General features: G+C 45.6%; 1 protein-coding gene across 1 annotated transcript in view; it reads right to left on the bottom strand.

Moving 5' to 3' along the window:
- gc2 (guanylyl cyclase 2) overlaps positions 1-19,868 on the bottom strand; it is a 43,448-nt gene extending 23,580 nt beyond the window's left edge. The window contains exons 1-7 of the mRNA XM_056300853.1: positions 19,666-19,868; positions 6,813-7,029; positions 5,383-5,511; positions 5,002-5,181; positions 3,190-3,307; positions 1,574-1,875; positions 689-820 (exon numbers count right to left, since the gene is read on the bottom strand). Coding sequence (XP_056156828.1) covers positions 689-820; positions 1,574-1,875; positions 3,190-3,307; positions 5,002-5,181; positions 5,383-5,511; positions 6,813-7,029; positions 19,666-19,868 — 1,281 coding nt within the window. The remainder of the gene's footprint in view (positions 1-688; positions 821-1,573; positions 1,876-3,189; positions 3,308-5,001; positions 5,182-5,382; positions 5,512-6,812; positions 7,030-19,665) is intronic.
- Positions 19,869-21,576: the final 1,708 nt, after the last annotated feature.

Below are 21,576 nucleotides of genomic sequence, written 5' to 3'. Positions count from 1 at the left end.
GTGTTACGATCAGGATTCTGCATAACCAGGGTGTATTCGAGCTACCATGCCCTTGTTAGCATTGCAAAGACAGTGTGACGGAGCGAGTAATGCATACATGTCTTAATAAATGGTGCCACACAGGATTCCTAACGGTCCTTTGGAAGTCTTTTTGTGAGCACACGTGAACTCACCAAACCTGATGTTTTGTGACCAGGATCTAACAGTACTTCATGTCACACTTTGGTTTCTTCGTGGCTTGAGAGCCAATGTGGACTATGAGTGGTGACAAACGGCACATTTCCAAAAAAAAAAAAAAAAGTTGAACTGCGTTTGCGATATTCCTCTTTTTTCCAACTACCAGAACTTCCCTGACAATAGGGAGGAAAGCATAAAAGGGTCTATTTTGGAGTGGAAATGCTGGCTAAAGTTGACTGATGGTGAAATTCTCAAAAGGAGCGCAGGCGATGTTCACAGATTTTTTTTTTTTAACATGAGGCCCAATTTCATGCTACATGAGCAACCTATGAAAACGACAACCTGGATGACGCAAACAAACCGGCAATAGGAAAAGTTGACGGCAGTTTTCAGGAACTTTGACCACAAAGACTCAGGGGGGAGCGCTGTTACGGGTGCGTCGAGAGGTTTTGTTTCAGAGTTAATAAACACAACATTATTACTACGACCAAGTCTTTTCTGTGATCGGTACCCGAAAGTCGAGGTTCTTCGTGTGTCTGGCCAGGTTGCCCCCAGACAGCCACTCCCCGGCCTCCCTGACGCTGTGGACCGCATGGGCCATGAAGAGAACTGAACTGTAGATGGTCCCAAATAGAGGAGAGACCTGGAGGTATCACACGCACACACACACACACACACACACACACACACACACACACACACACACACACACACACACACACACACACACACACACATACACACACAGGCATAGACCTGGTTGGGAAAGGTCATTTCTAGAACTGCTGTTATGTCCCCACCAAAAGTTTTATGAATTGGCAAAAAAAAACATCTTCATCATCAGGTAACAACAATGACAAGAGTGTCTATATTAGGTGTAAATATACAATTGACCTTTCGCAAAGTACCGCCCCAGAACGGTGCTTGTCCAATCCTACCTTAGCAACGGTCCGTCAAGCTTTCAAACACACAACAAAATGCTGTAACGGTGTGCCTATGGGATCTGCAAATCTAGAGATATGTGAAAAGTTTGGAGGGGTGTAATTGTCTTTCCCTTCCCGAAACCCAGAACGCAAGAAGCGCAATGTGGCCAGCTTAATCCATCCAAAATCAACAAAAATACCTGTCTGCTCCATGCTAAGCTTGCTACTAGCTATTATTGATAGCTAATACGGCTAACGTATTATTACTGTTACTTTTACCCACACGATGTGCTGATTTCTTCCTTCATGTTTTGGTGTTTTCCGGCTACTTCCTGGATAGTTCTGAAACGCTTGACGGGCATAGCAACAGTAACTAAGGGGGTCGGGACTTTGCGAAAGGTCAATTACTAGAAGTATACGCACTTTACCCACTTTGGAGTGGACTGGATATGCATAAAGAAACCGTGCTTTACCTGCTGTGGCTTTATGTTCCTCGCCACCTCTCCCCTCTCCATGGCCTCGCCGTACGCCTCATAGGGCGACATGTCGGGGGAATCCATGGTGACCGTCAGCACGGCGTCGTACGCCCTCAGCAGCTTGCTGTTCGCCCTCAGGGCCGCGTAGCTCACGTTGCGGTGCGGCAGGCTGTAGAGCAGGGCGTCGTACGGCACGAAGACCAGCGACCCGTCGATCATTCGCATGTCGTAGGCCGTCTCCAGGAGGAGCTTCTGCAGCCCCCCGCCGATCAGCACAGAGTGCATGCAGAGGATCACCACTAGGGGGCGAGGGTGAGAAGATTTAATGGCGCAATCGCGAGCTGGCTATGTCTGAACCAAAAAAACTTCTTTTTTTTCATTGACATGAATGAATATGTAATTAGATGAATAAATTGGTAATCGATCTGTTTGATTTACAGATTGATTGATCAAACAATCGACTAATTGATTGAATGAATGACTGGACGTCCATCGTCCAGATGTGCTAAAGGGAACAGATCATTTCATAGACAGTTAATAACAGCAATGAATTGCAAGTTAGTGAGGATCAGTGATACTCGTCCGTGTGCCACATTAAGCCACGTGTATGCCGGTGTTCTGTCCAACCCAACTCTACACCAGTTCATTTCACCCAATGAACACACTTCCGGCCAGGCAGAGGAGGACTAACCAGTGAATTCAACTGGTTTACTGTTGGGTTGGGAAGACTAGTCTGCATACAGATGGTCCCCGTGGCACATGGTTGAGTATAACTGGTGTAGATGAAAGCATTACGCTAAAAAACTTAAATTTCATATTTCGTGAAGTAACAATAATCAGAAAAATTGTGGTACCATTTTGTTTGTTTGTTGCAGAACTGATAGCTGTACTAGTTACAGCAGCAGTAGGACCAGCAAAAATAGCTCTCGTAGATACAGCAGTAATTATAGTGTTAGTAATCATGTCCCCCCCCCCCTTTCTCTCCAATTGTATCCGGCCAATTACCCCACTCTTCCGAGCTGCCCCAGTCACTGCTCCACCCCCTCTGCCGATCCGGGGAGGGCTGCAGACTACCACATGCCTCCTCCGGTACATGTGGAGTCGCCAGCCGCTTCTTTTCACCTGACACTGAGGAGTTTCGCCTGGGGGACGTAGCGCGTGGGAGGATCATGCTATTCCCCCCAGTTCCCCTTCCCCCCAAACAGGTGCCCTGACCGACCAGAGGAGGCGCTAGTGCAGTGACCAGGACACACCCACATCCGGCTTCCCACCAGCAGACACGGCCCATTGTGTCTGTAGGGATGCCTGACCAAGCCGGAGGTAACACGGGGATTCGAACCGGAGATCCCCGTGTTGGTAGGCAAGGGAATAGACCGCTACGCTACCCGGACGCCCAGTAATCTTTTTTTAACAAGTAGTTCAGGTATTGGGAGTAACGATGGTCTTTGTAATCTTGGCAGTACTGTAGAAATAGTTTTAGTATGAACAGTAATAGTCATAGTTGTAGCAGTTATAAAAGTAGTCGTAACAGTGTTGAAATACAATTTGCAGTTTAAACATCCCACTTATGAACGCACAAATCTACTTATGGAAAAAAGAATAGCAATGCTTACTTCGCATGTCTCCCAGCTTGCGGACCTTGGCCAAGGTCCTCCTGATGCCATGAGGAGTGTTTTCCATGATAACAACCAGCCTCACCGGCATACCATGACTCCTCAGTACGTTGGCCAACTGGACAAGGAGACACCGCACATAAATTAGCTGTATGACATCTGAGCCATGGAGGGCCAAGACTATGCAGGTTTTCATTACAACTAGTCACTTTCAGGCGGCACAGTGGCACAGTGCCGGTCGCCTCAAAGCAAGAAGGTCCTGGGTTGGGACCCCGGGGTAGTCCAACCTTGGGGGTCGTCCCAGGTCGTCCTCTGTGTGGAGTTTGCATGTTCTTCCTGTGTCTGCGTGGGTTTCCTCTGGGTGCTCCAGTTTCCTCCCACAGTCCAAAGACATGTAGGTCAGGTGAATCAACCATACTTAATTGTCCCTAGGGGTGAATGTGTGTGTCGGCCCTGTGATGGACTGGTGGCCCGTCCAGGGTGTCTCCCTGCCTGATGCTCAATGACTGCTGGGATAGGCTTCAGCATCCCACGACTCTGATTGGGGTAAGTGGCTTCGATAATGGATGGATGGATGGATGGATGGATGGATAGTCACTTTCCCTGATTAGTCTGTCGGTACACTAACAGGTGGGTGAAAGGAAAGCCTGCATACTTCCAGCACCCTGTGACATGTGGTTACCTGTTTCGGAGTAAGAGTGACCACAAGGATTCAAGCTAATACCCCTCTGTCGATTTCGCCTATTCGTCTTACGAAGATGTTAATGAAGGCGAGAGGAGGGTCAAAGCAGCGGTGTAGAATCCGTGTGTGCAAATTTTCACCCCCCCACACACTTTTTCTCCCCCAATTGTACCTGGCCAATCACCCCGCTCTCCGAGCCATCCTGGTTGCTGCTCCACCCCCTCTGCCAATCCGGGAAGGGCTGCAGACTACCACATACCTCTTTCGATACATCTGGAGTCGCCAGCCGCTTCTTTTCACCTGACAGTGAGGAGTTTCGCCAGGGGGATGTAGTGTGTGGGATCACACTATTCCCCCAGTTCCCCCCCCCCCCAAACAGGTGCCCCAACCGACCAGAGGAGGTGCTAGTGCAGCGACCAGGACACATACCCGCATCCAGCTTCCCACCCGCAGACATGGCCAATTGTGTCTGTAGGGACGCCCGACCAAGCCGGAGGTAACACAGGGATTCTGCAGCCCTCCCCGGATCAGCAGAGGAGGTGGAGCAGCGACCAGGACTGCTCAGAAGAGTGGGGTAATTGGCCGGATACAATTGGGGGGGAAAAAAGGGTCGATTCTGCTTAAACCTGACTTTCAGAGACAGATATCTTAGTTATTTGAGCGCCTTCGTTTCACTCATTAGCGTGGATCACTAATTTACAATATATATCAAAATCGATTCTCCTAATCGCATTAGGACCATGGACTCACTTTTCCTTAACATAAGGATTCTGACCCAAGAGACACGGGAAACACACACAGTGCAAAAATAGTGCTTGATAATAAAAAGGTGGCTCCCGTGTTTGTCCCAACACTGTCAGCCTCTGACTGAAATTCGACAAGAATAAGTAGTTTATCATATCTCATGTGGTCTCATGTAGTCTCATCTAGTCTCATCTAGCCTCATTTTATGTTGAGAGGTGTTAAGGTTTACCAGATGAGACTCACAGAAATTCACAGAAAAAAATGTCAGCTACATGCAGACCCAAGGTGTGCCACACTACAGCCCCTACAACACTAAATGGTATTTTGAAATACCCAGGGCCTCTACTTTATAGAAAATAAAAATAAAATAAAGACTATATATGAACCTTGGTGGCCGTCTCCACCCAGACGTCGTCGGAGGAGGCGATGATGCCGACGTGAGCCCACCTGAAGTGGTGCATCATCTTCAGCAGCACCCAGGTGGGCCGGGGCATGGTGCGGGCGAAGGTCGGGTGGCTTCGAACATCATCCAGGTCATGGCCCACACAGTTCCAGGAAAACACTGCCTGCAGGGGGCGGAGGTGTGTAGAGAAGGGAAAAGATCGTAAAGGGGGGGCGGGGCGGGGGGGAGGCACGCTGTCAGAAAAGGTAGAACTGCATTGTACCTTGAGTCTGAAAAACCATATCTCCCCACGTCCACCATCACGCACGTGCACACACACACACACACACACACACACACACACACACACACACACACACACTACCTTGTTCCAGCCTTTGCTCAGTAGTGATGCAGCTTCACAGTAGCCGGGATTGGCAGGGCCGATGAAGCCGGAGGCCCTGGTGTGGAACCCCAGGAAGCTCTCCAAAGCCCTGGAGGTCTGACACGGTTCCTACAGGGTGACACCAGTCGACTGCTCAATCAACCAGCTGATACCTGTGCACTTCTTACTGTCCAAGACTGAAACGTGTCTTTCAGCAGGTGTTGGACGTATAGGAGAAACAGCCAAAAAGATATCAACGGCAATTTTCCACCAAGTTCAGTTCCCATTTTCCTGACCAAGTTCAGCTGAGGTTGTACCACGAGTGGATAATCCATTAGCTAGTCTAGTGTGCATGTGGCTCTCCGCCTGTTTTATTACCTTGTCTTTCATGTCAGGTTCACAGACAGTTTGGAACAGATGTGCACTACATCTGCTAGATCCATACTGCATCCTCCTCACCTTGGGTATTGCTGAGATTGGAACTTGTGAGCATACAGAGCAGCAAAATGAGCTGCACTCAGAATTTACATCGTTGGCCAATAACCATGCAAATGTTTCAACAAACTAAAAATACAGGTCATTAGTAAGAGGTCTTAGTCTTAGACTGAAGTTTGAATTAAAAAAACAAAACTGTTAAAGATGGTTCCTGGGCCCACGGGACGCAGCAGACCGATCCAGACCGATTCAGGCAAGAGTGTGGTCACCGGGCAGACATGGACAGACGTGGACAAAGACACTGCATGGACGGTACCGGGTGAGGCTGCCGCAAACGTAAATTCACGCCGCCATCTTCCCACACTGGAAGTGGTGTGGGAAGATGCCGTTGCCGTTAAATCTGAGCAGTCTTTTGTGTGTCTCTGAAACGTCACTGAAACTGTCTGCCGGTGACGTCACCGACGTAGTATCCATGAATGTCAAAACTTCGTGGTTTGCCAATAGGGTGCATTGTATAAGAAAATGCGATGGTCAACACTATATATACTACAGCTGTATAAGGAAATGCCAATAGCAATGCTATATGATGGAGTTCTGTAAAGTACATGCAATGTTGTTATTCACATTTTCTTATCCAATAAATTTTATCGGCAAACCAGGAAGTACGTTTTCACATTAATCGATTGTCAGGAAGAGGGGTCGCCAGAGGACAAAAAATTCAGCGTTGTTTCAGAGACTGCTCAGTATTATGGCTGCTAATGAAGTGCTATTGCTATAGCATATACTATATGCATAGATAGTCGTTGTTTCACATCAAAAACTGTATCTTAGCAGTGAGTGTGCAAAGAAATATTTTCCAGGATGGAATTCAGACTTCCAAAAGCAATTCTATTTGTATTTTTTTCCACATAAAATGTCAGAGATCCCGGTTTCCGAGGCTGACTGGAACGCAGCATAACAACACGTGCCATTAGCAGGTGAGCAGACCAGCTTACCTGCAGCACAACATAATCAAAAGTGACGCCGTTGGAGAGCGAGGGATCCTTGTTGATGCGATTGACTGCCAACTGGGCCGCTACGCTGGGCAGCGCCTTGGCGAAAAGAGGGTCGCACCCCCAGGGGCCCACCACGCCAACCCGGAACCTGGCTCCCTGGGCTGGACAGGGCAGTAAGCACAGCGGGGCGAGGACAACCAGCAAGAGCCACAGGAAGCTGTGATGAGACAGATGGATAGGGGAAGGGTAGTGCAAACACGAGGGAGGAGAGAGAGGAGAAGGGGTGTGAAAGGAGAAAGGACGGCGGGGTGAACGGGAGAAAGAAAGATGGAGAATAGGGGAGGAGTCAGGAGAGAGCGCAGGAGCCACACTTGGAGGAGGATGGCGGGCGGGGGAGCGATGGCCCAAATTGGGAGAGTGAGGATGCGGGTGGAGGGAAGAGGAAGAGGGGGAGGAACGGGGAGATTCGGGGTAGGTGTCAGGAGTCTGGCGGGATCCGTTCGGCTCCCATGCATGGGTTAAATCGTGGAGGATGCGGCGTTGTGCTGTCATCTCGAGGCTCACCGCCTCCAGCACTCACAGGCCTCTGGAGGATGTTAGTCCGACAGTGAAGGCCCCGGTTTCCTGGAACAAAATATTTAGAGACCAACGTCTACACATTGTTGCTCCTTTTTCAAAAACAAAATACCGACTGGCCGAAAGGCAGATGGTTTGGGGAAAGTACTAACTACACCTGGTGTCTTGTTTGCTTTCTATCTGCAGAGAGGCGTATAAAGACAACTGCTTCTTGTGTGAGCCGGTCCAGCACACACAAATAAGTAGTCGTACATCAGTAGTACTCTCACCCAATATTCCTTTTGTGTATGCATGTCGATCCCAATGTGTTTCCTTGTCCGCGCAATGTCAAATGTGTGAATGCTAAATTGTAGAGACCTGCAGATAGATACCCTATTTATTTAGAGTATTCATTCATCTAATATTTATTAGACAGTCTGACAGTGTTGTGTGTGGCCCATCTACAGGCCAGTGGCCACTCTTTCAAGGATGAGGATGTGCACATCCTTTATCTATGTGAGGAGGGAACGACCATCCCTGAACCGAGTGGGGGGCGAAGAGTACATCTGTCACCATTTTACAATGCTGTGATTGCAACCATTCCCCAATCCTCTGTGAACAGTACCCATGGCCATTGTAACTCTAGTTAATGGTCACGGTAATTTGCATATGAAACCGGTCGTTGGTTTTGGTCGTTATGCCACTGTATTGTTTATAAGGGGCGGGGATACCTGCAGTCAGTTGAGACTGATGAGGTCACTTAGATGATGATGAAGCGTATCTGTCAATAAGTATGTCCAGATGAACTGATTCAACTTTCTGGGATTAAGTTTCCTTTATTAATCCCCTTGGAGAAATTCGGTTACTGCAAACTGACCCATCCCAGCTGTGATCTGTGTAGCTAGGAGCAGTGGGCTGCCGCCTTCATGCTGTGCCCAGGGACCAACTCCAGTTCTTTTCCCATTGCCTTGCTCAGGGGCACAGACAGGAGTATAAACCCTAACATGCATGCTTCTTTTGATGGTGGGGGAAGCCGGAGCACCCGGAGAACACTCACATGCAAACTCCACACAGAGGATGACCTGGGATGACCCCCAAGGTTGGACCTTCTTGCTGTGAGGCAATAGCACTAACCACCGGGCCACTGTGCCGCCCTATTACAGTGTTGTCTATATGCCGTCCAAGTGGCTTGGCCCCAGTGTGTAAGGAAACACATTGTCATTCAAGTTCTTGAGTGACCGAATGAAACACTCGTATGGAAGAGATACCCTTATCATGATAACGATTCAATGTGTTGGATACAGTTCAGTTAAATTAAACCCAGTCTTAATTGTACAGGCAAAAAAAACAATACGACCAACATGATATATCACTGCTGGATAGACTCCAGCATCCCGCGAACCCGACTGGGATGAGCGGCTTGGATAATGGAAGGATGGATGATATATCACATTAGTATTGGTATACTAAGTAGATACTACTACTTACTATACTCCTGATATTAATAATAACAATAATAATAATAATTATTATTATTATTATAGCATTGCTGCAAGGCCTTGTTGCCATACATCCCTTGAAGCTCGTCGCTGCTGACATCCAAACAAACCTCAACAACAATTTAGGAAACCAGTGTCAATGAACTGGCAAATTAACCAAACCCAGTCTTGGAGAGACGTGAAGAGGGGGACAGACGTTAGATTAGAGCAGAGAACGAGCTTTAAACAGTAGGAAATATCCTGTTTTGGGTTGTGGGGAAAAAATACTGTTTGGTGCAATTTCCCTACGTAGACTAACTATACTGTAACTTCACTTTCACTTTTGAATTGACGCTTGCAACGGAAGTCAACGCTGCGCTGCGTAACTTCAGATTAGAGGTTGTAGGATGGAGGCTATCTCGTCTAGTACAGATACTGCAGGATAATCTGCTGTGACACCCCCCCCCCCACGCACACACCTGTATTTATCATAATCCTCAAATCCATATCTCAGTGCCGCTGTGATGGCCTCCTTGGGGGAAAAAAGACAATTGCAAGTCTGTCTTTAGAATGACTAGTCAGTTAACTTGTTTAGTTTTTGCCCCCCCCCCCCCCATGCACTCAGTTTTGCAGTCGATTCGTGGAGAAATGCGTGCGCAATCACGCGTGCAAACTGGTTGGCCTCCCTTTCAAAGTTGGTATTCCTGTTGAGAACGCACGAATGTCAAATTTTAAATCAGCACTTTTTTTTTATTTCCCGGAACAATAACCGATCCACTATTCTTATAGGCAATAACAAGCACTGCCGTTTAGCGTGAATTCCCGATAGGTGTCCTTACCGTGCAGTGATGAGACGGACACGTGTCGCTGCTCTCTGAAATGACCCTTCCGCTGCAAAACCCCGCAAAGACTCCTGGGTCTTTCACATCCGCCAGACGCACGCTTCCCCTCCGAGCTACCCGCATTGTGCAGACACCGGCGTCGGGGCCAAAGACCTTCAGTAGATGTGGGAATAATAACTCAGGTGTGAGGGTGTGAGTGTTCGCACAATAATTCAGGCTCACTGCTCAGATGTTGGAGTGCACGAGCGGGCGCACGCGCACGCGACGACCTAGAACAAGTGTGACCCGCCCAGGCGGATTATGTCAAATCCAATCTAAGTATGTATGGTGCTGCAGCTCTGAACTCCTACTATGGTACTTCATAGTACTTCAGTAGTAGTAGGAGCTTCTTCTACAGTAATACGGCCTAATCGCACTTTTCAAGAAGCCACATGCTGAAGAAAGCATATCCATAAGAAAAAAAGAAAACATTGGCAGATATCTTTGAACCATTTATCATATCACTAATATCAACAATATCATAAGTCCGTGTAGGACATTTTAGGAAGTGCTCCTGCTTTCAATCAAAAAATCCCATCGAGCTAAAAACTTCATAAGTAATGCATTATCAGGCCCAGCTGGAGAACAACGGTGTCACTGTCCTTTTTTTCAGTCTTGCACAGAAGGTCATAAAACAGTCGTGATTTGAATAAAGCTCCGGCATGATGTGCCCTGTGGGGCACATGTGCAAGACATTTGAAAACTAAAAACTTTGGTTTTGATATCAATGACTGAATATGCGCCCCGTGTTTTTGTGTGTTATGTGTAATCCTGTGTACATGTCGAACAAGGAAAGGAATCTGGAGAATACTATTCTGCAAGCACTGCAAAAAAGTGAAACTTGCACGGGTACAAATAGGAAAAAACTGTAGATGGGATTTTAATGTGCAGTTTGTTAACATGAGAGTTGAGAAACATAATAACAGGTAATCATGCAAATAGACTACAGTGTAGTTTGTGCAAGTTGAGCGCTCACAACCAGCCAGCCAGCCAGCCAGCCAGCCAGCCAGACAGACGGACAAAAAAGCAGACAGATAGATAGATAGATGGGCAGATACACAGACAGATAGATAGATGGACAGACAGGCAGACAGACAAACAGACAGATGGAAGGACAGACAGACAGGTAGATGGACAGGCAGGCAGGCAGACAGAAAGACAGGCAGGCAGATGGACGGACAGACAGACAGGCAGACACACAGACAGACACAGAGACAGGCAGGCAGATGGACAAACAGACACAGAGAGATGGACGGGCAGACAGACAGATAGACAGGCAGGCAGACAGACAGACACACGGACAGGCAGGCAGACGGATGGATGGATAGACAGATAGACAGGCAGGCAGACAAACAGGCAGACTGGCTGACAGGCAGACAGACTGACTGACAGACTGACTAACAGAAGGACGGACAGACAGACAGGGAGACGGACATAATGGGCCTTCCATTTAATGTCAAAATTCTCTGGTTTGAATGCCAAGCGTCAAAATGGAGGACATCTCAGTCTGTGTGGAAACGCTTCAAATCCTGTGTTTTTCTACAGTAAAAAGTGCTGACAGAATAATATGACCCAACAGACCAACATGGAAAGACAGACTCATGGTGTCTCCATCTTCCCGTCAGACTGGCTTCACTGCTTCATCTCCGGCCCATGGATGCTGGAAATGCAGCGGCGCATGGGATGAATCCTGGGGGGAGGACTGAGGAGACCAACACCGGAGAGGGATGTCACATGGTGTACATTCATGTACCGATAAAGGTCAATTCATATATGAAAAGGGACACCTTTATTGTGCTGTACCTTTTAAATGGGGGGGCCAAAGAGGGGCCAGTGGCGCTCAAATTGGGATTATATCCTTCATAATGCTATTGCAGATTATATAGTTGTGCAATCAAGAGAAGTGAATCAAATCACTTTTTGGATATACTAACAGAATACGACTCCAATAGAGAAATGAAATTACTGTGCTCACGCCATCTTTGTGGTCTGCCTCGTTACTCTACGATAGTTCCTGATTTGCAGACAGCTCTTCAGAGTAACGAAATAGGTACAAGCCAATATGAAGAACTGGATAAACCAGCCTATAAATCTAATCTGTTGTGAGAACTGTATCAGCGCTGATCTGAGACCAGTACGTTTATCGGGAAGTGCTTCTCGTCATGTGACAAGAAAACCAGCAAAACCAGCACCTGTTTTTATCCATTTGTGATTTTCGTAATTTTGCTATGGATGGTGGGGTGGAAACAGGGATGGCCATGGTATTGACTGAGGGTGGCCTGGGCTGCCCCGGGCCACTCCTTGGTACACTCTTGGTCAGTATTATGCCATGTACCTTCACTAAATACGTTTCATATCCGCGCAATATTCTCATGAGAACTCTTGATAAATCTGAACTTGTCTTCTGCTTACCCGATGTTTGATTTACTCATCTGGTTTTATAATGCCCCACTATACATCCCATGTGGTTCATGTGGGCAATCCATCAAGCCAAATGTGTTGCATGTTTGGATTTACTTGACCAATAAAGCAGATACTGAAGACCACTACCTCTGTGGTGAGGTAAAGAGCATGGCAAGGACCCAAGGACCCAAGCTCAGGCGCCAGCCCTGCCGAAGTACCCTTGAGCAAGACGCTGCCTCGATCCCTATACCGACTCCTGGGGTACTGTTCTGCTGGGGGCAAGAAGAAAAGACAGTGTACCCAGGGATAGGATATAAATATTAAACAGGCTGTCATATTCTTAACTGATGGATATGATTGATTGATTGAGCCCAATAAAATCATGATAACTTCTCAGATTTTTCATTTTTTTTAGAGATATCAAATGATTTGTATGAATTTTATTAGTGGACCTATTATGTATGGCCTATGATTATATGTGTGTGTGTGTGTGTGTGTGTGTGTGTGTGTGTGTGTGTGTGTGTGTGTGTGTGTGTGTGATGTGATGTGAAGTTCCCTCTGCGAAGAAATAAAGAGATTCTGTTCTTCTTCTCTTCTATCAACTTTGGTTGAGTCTAGCGTCCGTGGGAGAGGATGCTCAGAGAGGATGCTCCCCATGACCCCGGCGAGTCACACCGGCAACTGCAGAGACTCCAGATGCTCGCTAGGGGGCACCACAGCACGGACGCCTCCACCAGCCAGCGTCTGCGAACGTGTCTTTATGGAATGCTATGTGGAGTTGTCTGGGAGAGAGAGAGAGAGAGACTGGCACGGACTCGTTCAGGGCTTGACAAGTGACAACAAAATTGCACGACAACCGTGCAATGGAAGGATTCAAGGAGCTTTATTTGTCACATGCACAGAGATACAAAGTAAAACATGCAGTGAAATGACATGAAAGAGATGCTCAGTTACTGTGCAAGAATATCAGTAAAGAATAAAGCAAAATAAAAACACTGCAAGTTAAAAAGGTAACTATATATATATATAATGGTTATTAAAATGCTGTAATTCTGAATGCACTGAATGAGAAAAATATATGTTAAAAAAACATCCACTAGATGTGCACTGAGTATAAAAAGATAAGTTAAAATTGCTGAGTTGAAAATGCACCCTGATCTGCAGATCAGGTGATCTGTAATCGATTGCTCTGACCTTCCAGGTAAACGAGGGTAAAAATATGGGGGTTAAAAGATATAGCCTATGTGTTTAAAAAGCACAGTCTAATTCTAATTTACATTCCATAATGTTTCGGGGAAATACACTTGAAGTTACGTTTTGAAGTGTTTCCTTATTTCGCCAGGTTTAGTCATTAGCCTGTAAGCTACTGATCTGTTGTCGATTGCTAATGCCTTGTTTAGACCTGTGGGGAGTAAAGTGTTGTCTGCGTTCGGCCGTTACAACGTCGGGCGTGTCTGCAGCGACGTCGTGTCCGTGTGTTGTTTCTTTCTATTCCTCCTTACAGGTAAGAACGATCGTTGTGATATGTTTCACGGTGGCTATATGTTTCCTGTGCTATAAGGAACATGCAGGGAGTAAAATATCCGTGTCTGCAGCAACTTTAGCGTGTGAACGTAGTTTGGCTAATCTGGAGACGTTGCTCTGCTGTAGCATGCTAGCTAGCGGCGTTACGTAGGCAGCAGCGCAGTAGAAACGTAATGGCCGCCATTTAGCGAGGAAGCTTCTCATGACAGCATGTTTGCTCTGCGTTCTTTTTACATGATATTGTAACGTGCATGGATAATTAGACACGCTGGCTCGCTGGCGGGTCTGACCCTTTAGTCTAGCGGTTAGCGATGTCCCCTGCGGTGCGGGCGATACGGGTTCGCTTCCCGGCCGCGGCAGCTCCTGTGGTTGCGTTGTCCCCCGAATTCGCTACAATATGGTTACAACAGTAATGCTAAAGTGTGGCAGTTTACGAAATATATCAGTTGAATGTGTAAACGCAAAATAACTTTTATTTGTGTTTTAAGTTTAACTGAGATTGAACTGTTCTCAGGGTTAAACGCATAAGAGTAGTATCTAGTATTGGAACAATACACATATATTATGCTGTTTATTTTAAAGGTGCAATAGGTAATTTTCTAAGTCCGTTCAAGGCGATGATTCAAAGTATTTTTCGAAGTCAGTTTAAAGCTACTGCAAAGATATTCCTTTTCTAATGCTGTTTTAAGGTGCTGTAAAGATATTTTGCTTATTCTGGTTAAATGTCCAATGCAGATATTTTTCTGATTTTATATCCAATGTGTTTTCTGTGCTGTTTAAGGTAACATAAAGACAATATTGGTATTTTTCATTGTGATAATTGACAATACTATAGTTCTCTAATGTGTACTTTCTCTAAGGGACAATGCACTATCTTTCAAATTGTTTATAGGGACAAGGCAATGTTTATTGAGAAGCTTGGTGAACATGTAAATATGAAAGGTTTGGAAAATACATTACAACATCGGACTTGACTGCAGCAACATCGTGTCCGTGTTTTGTTTCTGTATATTCCCCCTTACAGGGGCGTAACATATATGTATATACTAATCTTGAAGTTAGATTAAAAGCTGCAGCAGATTCTTTGCGGGGGTAAAAGTCATTGTTGTTTTTTTTGTAGTTCTGCGAGCGAGCGGTGATTGATTAAAGATGATCTTAATTTTATTTACTTTTTGTTGTCATTGTGAGTCAACCTCTCCATTACATGGCCTCACACAATAACCTATACGTCATTCTCTGCAAAGCGACCTCACCCACATGTAGGACCAAATATTTCTGACTTGTTCCTCGTATTAGGGTTTTTGAGTTATGCATAAAACAAAAAAACACAATGTTTATCCACAGTCACTATGCAACGATGTAAACTCGTGTACCTGTCACATACAGCCAATGCATGTGTACAGACACGACGCAAACAAACATGTAGGCCTACACCCTCTTGCGCGCGCTCTCTCTCTCTCTCTCTCTCTCTCTCTCTCTCTCTCTCTCTCTCTCTCTCTCTCTCTCTCTCTCTCTCTCTCTCTCTCTCTCTCTCTCTCTCTCTGCTGCCACTTTTTTACATTGCTGGAATATGTTTTTGGATTGTTTGGGGAAGTCTTTTCCAAACCCATGTTCATTCTGGGCTACAGGTACTCTTAGAAAAACAAGGCCAAATGCCAGCTTTTTAATTTCATTCTAGGAAGTGCAAAGATGGCCGTGTACCTGAGTAGAAGAAACAGAATGGAGGAAGCCGGGGATGATGATGCTGTTTTTGTGTTTGTAAAAACGTTAAGAGCTCGTTTAAAAGTAGATTTTTGCTACTTCAAAATGATGGATGATCTGGAATGTTTTCGTAGTGCGGGTGTTAAAAAAAGTGCTTTGCTGTGTTGCTGATGATGAGCTGATCTTGGGGAGTGTACTGAGATCATTTGGATTCTGTGAATCTTGTGTTACTGACCATGTTGGTTTTTATCCTGCTTGTTGTGTTGTAACTTTTTTGTCATTTTTATTCAAGTATTGTTGAAAATCAAATCTCTCTCTCTCTCTCTCTCTCTCTCTCTCTCTCTCTTCTGGGATGGTTGACTTTGTATGTATGGCTGGTGAATATATCCATACAGTATGGGATGCCAAGCCTGTTAAGACTGGCTATTTGCACACGTGCACATTCTCTCTCTCTCTCTCTCTGCTTGCTTTCGTTGCTTGCTTCTGGCTCTTGTAATGTTATAATGAAGCCAAGGCAAACAGGTCCAGATGTGAAGTCTTGACCCACCAGACACGCTGTCTCCAGTTTCGCCTCAGCACAGCATTATGCTAACCTCACGCCCCTCAAAATATTTATTGATAATCTAATTGTCATTTTAATTTAACCATCGTGTAACCGGCACATCACAAACATATTAGGCCAAACTGATAAATATACAAAGACGCATCAACAACGATGCAGGTCCAGATTTATGTGAGTGAGAGAGGTCCTCTGGCTAACGTTGTAATTGAGGAGTTGGATGTGTCTTCCCAAAAAGAAACTCTTACTGTGGCGCTAAACCCAAAAAACTTATATTTCAAAAACCACATTAATTGTGTAGGGTAGCACTCACCAATTTGAAAAAGGACAGGGACAGTGCCTCATTTTCACCAATTTATTTTGGCCAGCAAAACATGCTAACGTTTCGGCCTACTGCTTCAGGTCTTCATCAGAGCATTGCTCTTCATCAGAGCAAAGCACTGGAGCAGTAGGCCTGCAGCAGTAGGCCGAAACGTTAGCATGTTTTGTTGGCCAAAATAAACTGGTGAAAATGAGGCACTGTCCCTGTCCTTTTTCAAATTGGTGAGTGCTACCCTACATCCTTGGATGTGGTTTTTGAAGTCCTCTGACTAACATTTGACATTTTGACCTTGGGCGTAACCTAGCCCTGACACTAATGGTGACCCTAACTCTATTTTTAACAGGAATCTGATTTGATGAGCGATACGACAGCCCGGGGACATCATGTCAAAGGTCGACCTGAGAGCATCTCTCACTTGCAGAAATCAGAGGGACACTCTAATAATAAATACATCATAAAGAAAATAAAGGGGGAAATAAGCAGAAGCACTTACACATGGGGAGAAACTTTTTCTTTTAAAGTCTGTAGAATATTAGTACATGTTCACATCATCCATCTTTAATATTTGTCCATTGCTAGATTGATAAATGGTGGTAGGTTTTAGTGACCGGCTTGTCTGCCACTCAGTTCATTATAACTACTGAAGCCGGGTTCAGCCAGGGGTTGCAGTTATATCCCAACGGTCCCCTTATATCCAGGTGATGACAGCACCAGACATAAAGCGACTCTTTGAATCGATAATGAACCCCTTTTCTCCTCATGGATGGCAGTTGTCTTGATGAAATGGCCACTTGGCCATCAGTGATGGAGGGGCCCCGCATTTTCAAGACTAATCGGCACCACCCTACATTGAGATGCAAGGTCTATAAAAAATGATATAGCTGACTGAAAAAGCAGTCAAAATCCTGATATTCCCTTTTTTTCGTAAGGATGTCCTGGATTCTTTAGCTTCGATACATCATTTCATTCTTTTTGTCTTACACTTGCACTTATTTACTTATTTTTGTCACTAACTTACCCACATTTATCATGTTATTTTTTTGAATCTGTTTAATCTGTTTCAGTTCTTTTATTTTCCTTGGTTGTTCCATGATTTGTGACTTTGAGTCAAAAAGTGTAGTTAGAGGGGGCGTCCGGGTAGCGTGGCGGTCTATTCCATTGCCTACCAACACGGAGATCGCCGGTTCAAATCTCCGTGTTACCTCCAGCTTGGTCAGGTGTCCCTACAGACACAATTGGCCGTGTCTGTGGTTGGGAAGCAGGATGTGGGTATGTGTCCTGGTCGCTGCACTAGCGCCTGTTCGGGGGTGGGGGAACAGCGTGATCCTCCCATGCGCTACGTCCCCCTGGTGAAACTTCTCACTGTCAGGTGAAAAGAAGTGGCTGGCAACTCCACATGTGGTAGTCTGCAGCCCCCCCCCCCCCCCCCCCCGGATCGGCAGAGGAGATGAAGCTGCAACTGGGACAGCTTGGAAGAGTGGGGTAATTGGCCGGATACAACTGGAGAGAAAAAGGGTCCCCCCCCCCCCAAAAGTGCAGTTTGAATGCAAGCAATAACTATAGTCATTATCATTATTACTTACCTTTCCTCCAAACACTCTAGAACTACATTTGGATGTCACATTATGTCTCAGTGGCAAATAATGAAGGGAAGATGTCGGCCTATGCTCTAGACTTCTGTTGCTATGAGGTCTTTATAGTATATTTGTTCATAAGCTGTCCTCTTCCCAGCAGTGCAAGGGAGGTTAGTCCAGTACTTCCCTACGCTTTCCATATTCTGTGACAGTTAAGAACATTTACATCTGTGTTTTTTCAAAGACTTATTCAATGCTTTGCTGTTCTAAGGCTCTGGCTAAACCTACAAATTCTTCTTAACTGTTATTGATGGCAGTGGGACTACATTTTAAAAGCTGGGACAGGATAATTAATCAAAGATAGACCTTAGAATACTTAAATAGAGGATGACTGACAAAACAAAACAGGCATAAGAACATGACAACCCTGCAATCCAATATACAAAATGATGTCACCTCTGAAAAAAATCTGTTTGGGTATATTCTAACGAGAAGCTCAACAGACAACTTTTGTAAGTGGGCCACATCCCTGAAATTGAGGTTAAAACAGTCAAAGAGAAGCAAAGGAAATGACTGTGATTGTGACTGTATTAAACACACTAACATATGTCAGAGAAAACCTCTCTCCAAGTTTTTTCCTTTTCCGCTTTGCCTAAAGATTTGTTTATGATTAAGATAAATCCAAAGCACACACTGTTTCCACCATCACTTCCTACTTAACTAGTGGAGAGAGAGAGCGAGAGAGCAAGACAGAGAGAGATTTGATTTTAAAAAGCCCTTTATTAAGCTCTACAATTGGTATATAGACAAAAGGACATCAATTACATAAGTGCAAGTGAAAAAACATGAGCCAACAATTCAGCCAGGACTTTCCCTCTTTACACCAATTATAAAAAGAAGATCAGGTCTTCATCATCTCCCACTGAGCACAGTACTACCTCTACTGCCCATTTAAGGCTGAAAGCCTCCAGATTGTCTACCATTTTGTAGTAGGTATGCTCCACCCTGAGCCGAGCCTTCAGCAGTCCTGTAAAAACCTACACAGGGTCCACACAGCCCACCACCCGAGCCCAGTTCTTACGGCTCAGCCAGAAGGCTAATTTGGCAGTAGCTGATTCGACGTTTATAAGTCTGTGTGTGTGTACCTGTCTTCCTGGCTAGGTATTTGGGACCATAGACAAACAACTGAAAAGAAAAACCTCCCCCAAGCCCAAAAACCAACCCCTCAACAACTCAAATAAAGCCACCGACCTAAGACACTGGACAAATAAATGTGTTAGTTTCACACTGTGAACAAAACGGACATGCCTCCCTGTGATCAGGATCCAGGTACACTCTGTGTCTGTTCGTAGCTAACACTTTGTGCACATCCACTGGAGGTCAGCTGACCGTTTTTCAACTGGTAGCTTGTACAAGGACCACCACCAGCCTTTCTGGGAAGAGCCTGGGCCAAAAAACTCAGTTCACCTGGATGCTTTCATGGCCTGCAGAGACTGAAAGTGCCTCACCTTCACACACAGGATGTATGTTGCCTTTTTTCCCAGGTCCTCAAACTTATCCAGCCATGGGGTTGTGAAAGAAAAGAGTTGGTCCTCCACCTCCTGCCATGTCCTCACATGGGAAGAGACGGTTAACTGTGGAAAGCTATATTCTACATCCTCCTCCCACTGTCCAGCTGGAAACTAATAAAGGTAGGTCGTGTTGTGCCCATGACAGTGAAAGCCTGCTGAGATGGCTCTTAGTCTACACAGCAGAGGTTCAATAGCCAGACTGTAAAGCTGCCCTGAGATCGGACTACCTTTCCTTATCCCCCTCTGCACAGGGATTGGCTGGCTCAACCCTCCCCCAACCTTCACCAAACATTCAGCACATCTGTACAATGCACCGCCTTCAAAAACACCACCACAGCCTTGTTCATCCTGGAAGCAAAGAGTAGATTGTCATGTCCAACTTGCTCTCCTACGCCCAACAAAACCTCCTGCACCATCACGCTGGGATCCGGTAGGACTGTCCAGGTCCTGTGACGGATGGACAGAGGTGACATCTCAGAGGACGCCATTCCTCCTAACAAAACCACTGAACACTCAGCAAAAAGTATTAAGACAATTCAACAATTCAAAATACGTGCCAATCTCACATACACCACCCTCACTCACACTCACACATCTAACCTCCCAGCATGCAGTGCAGAGAGAGAGAGCTAGCATATTTCCAAATGACTGAGCTGCTAATACAGCACTGGGATTTTAATGAACACTGTCCTTGGGGTCACCTCACTTTATCGATAAGAATGACCTTCACCTCTTAACATACAATATATGTACAAATGTATTGGGACACACCTCTTAATCACTGAATTCAGGTGTTTCATTCAGACCCATTGCCACAGGTGTATAAAATCCACCAGCTAGTCATGCAGTCTGCATTTACAAACATTTGTGAAAGAATGGGTCGTTCTGAAGAGCTCAGTGAATTCAAGCATGGTACTGTCATAGGATGCCGCCTTTGCAATAAGTCAGTTCATGAAATTTCTTCCCTGCTAGATATTCCACGGTCAACTGTAAGTGGTATTACTGAAAAGTGGAAGCGTTTAGGAACAATAGCAACTCCGCCACGAAGTGGCAGACCACGTAAAGTCACACAGCGGGTCAATGAGTGCTGAGGCGCATAGTACGTAAAAGTTACCAACACACTGTTGACTTAATAACTGCAGAGTTCCAAACTTCCTTTGGCATTAACATCAGCACAAAACCTGTGTGCCAGGAGCTTCATTGAATGGGTTTCCATGGCCGAACAGCTGCATGCAAGCCTTACATCACCAAGCACAATGCCAAGTGTCAGATGGAGTGGTGTAAAGCACGCTGCCACTGGACTCTGGAGCAGTGGAAACGTGTTCTGTGCAGTGACGAATCACACTTCTCTGTCTGGCAGTCTGATGGACGAGTCTGGGTTTGGCAGATGCCAGGAGAACGTTACCTGCCTAACTGCATTGTGCCAACTGTAAGGTTTGGTGGAGGAGGGATAATGGTATGGGGTTGTTTTTCAGGGGTTGGGCTAGGCCCCTTAGTTCCAGTGAAGGGAAATCTTAATTCTTCAGCATACCAAGACATTTTGGACAATTCTATGCTTCCAACTTGTGGGAAAAGTTTGGGGAGGACCCTTTTCTGTTCCAGCATGACTGTGCTCCAGTGCACAAAGCAAGGTCCATTAAGACATGGTTGGGTGAGTTTGGTGTGGAAGAACTTGACTGGTCCGCACAGAGCCCTGACCTCAACCCCATCAAACACCTTTGGGATGAACTAGAATGGAGATTGCAAGCCAGGTCTTCTCATCCAATGTAAGTGCCTGACCTCACAAATGCTCTTGTGGATGAATGGGCAAACATTCCCACAGACACACTCCAAAATCTTGTGGAAAGCCTTCCCAGAAGAGTGGAAGCTGTTATAGCTGCAAAGGGGGGGGGGGCAACTCCATATTAATGCCTTTGGGTTTAGAATGGGATGTCATAAACGCTCCTGTAGGTGTAATGGACAAGTGTCCTAATAATTTATACATATAGTGAAACTACAATCTGAAGTTTTTCAGTAGAAAGCTGTTTAGATTTTCTTTTTGCCAATTTGCCAATCTTTTTAGATAAGCTAAGTTGCCTTTTTTTTGCAACAACTACAAAATTGTAAGAAGAATTGATAAAAGTACTGAGTTTAGGGACATTCATACACGCCACCCATTTCATACACGGTCACTACATGCCAGACAATGACTCATAT

Source organism: Lampris incognitus, chromosome 20, assembly GCF_029633865.1.
Source record: "Lampris incognitus isolate fLamInc1 chromosome 20, fLamInc1.hap2, whole genome shotgun sequence".
Classification (NCBI taxonomy): Eukaryota; Metazoa; Chordata; class Actinopteri; order Lampriformes; family Lampridae; genus Lampris; species Lampris incognitus.
This window is presented reverse-complemented; position numbering and strand designations above follow the sequence as displayed.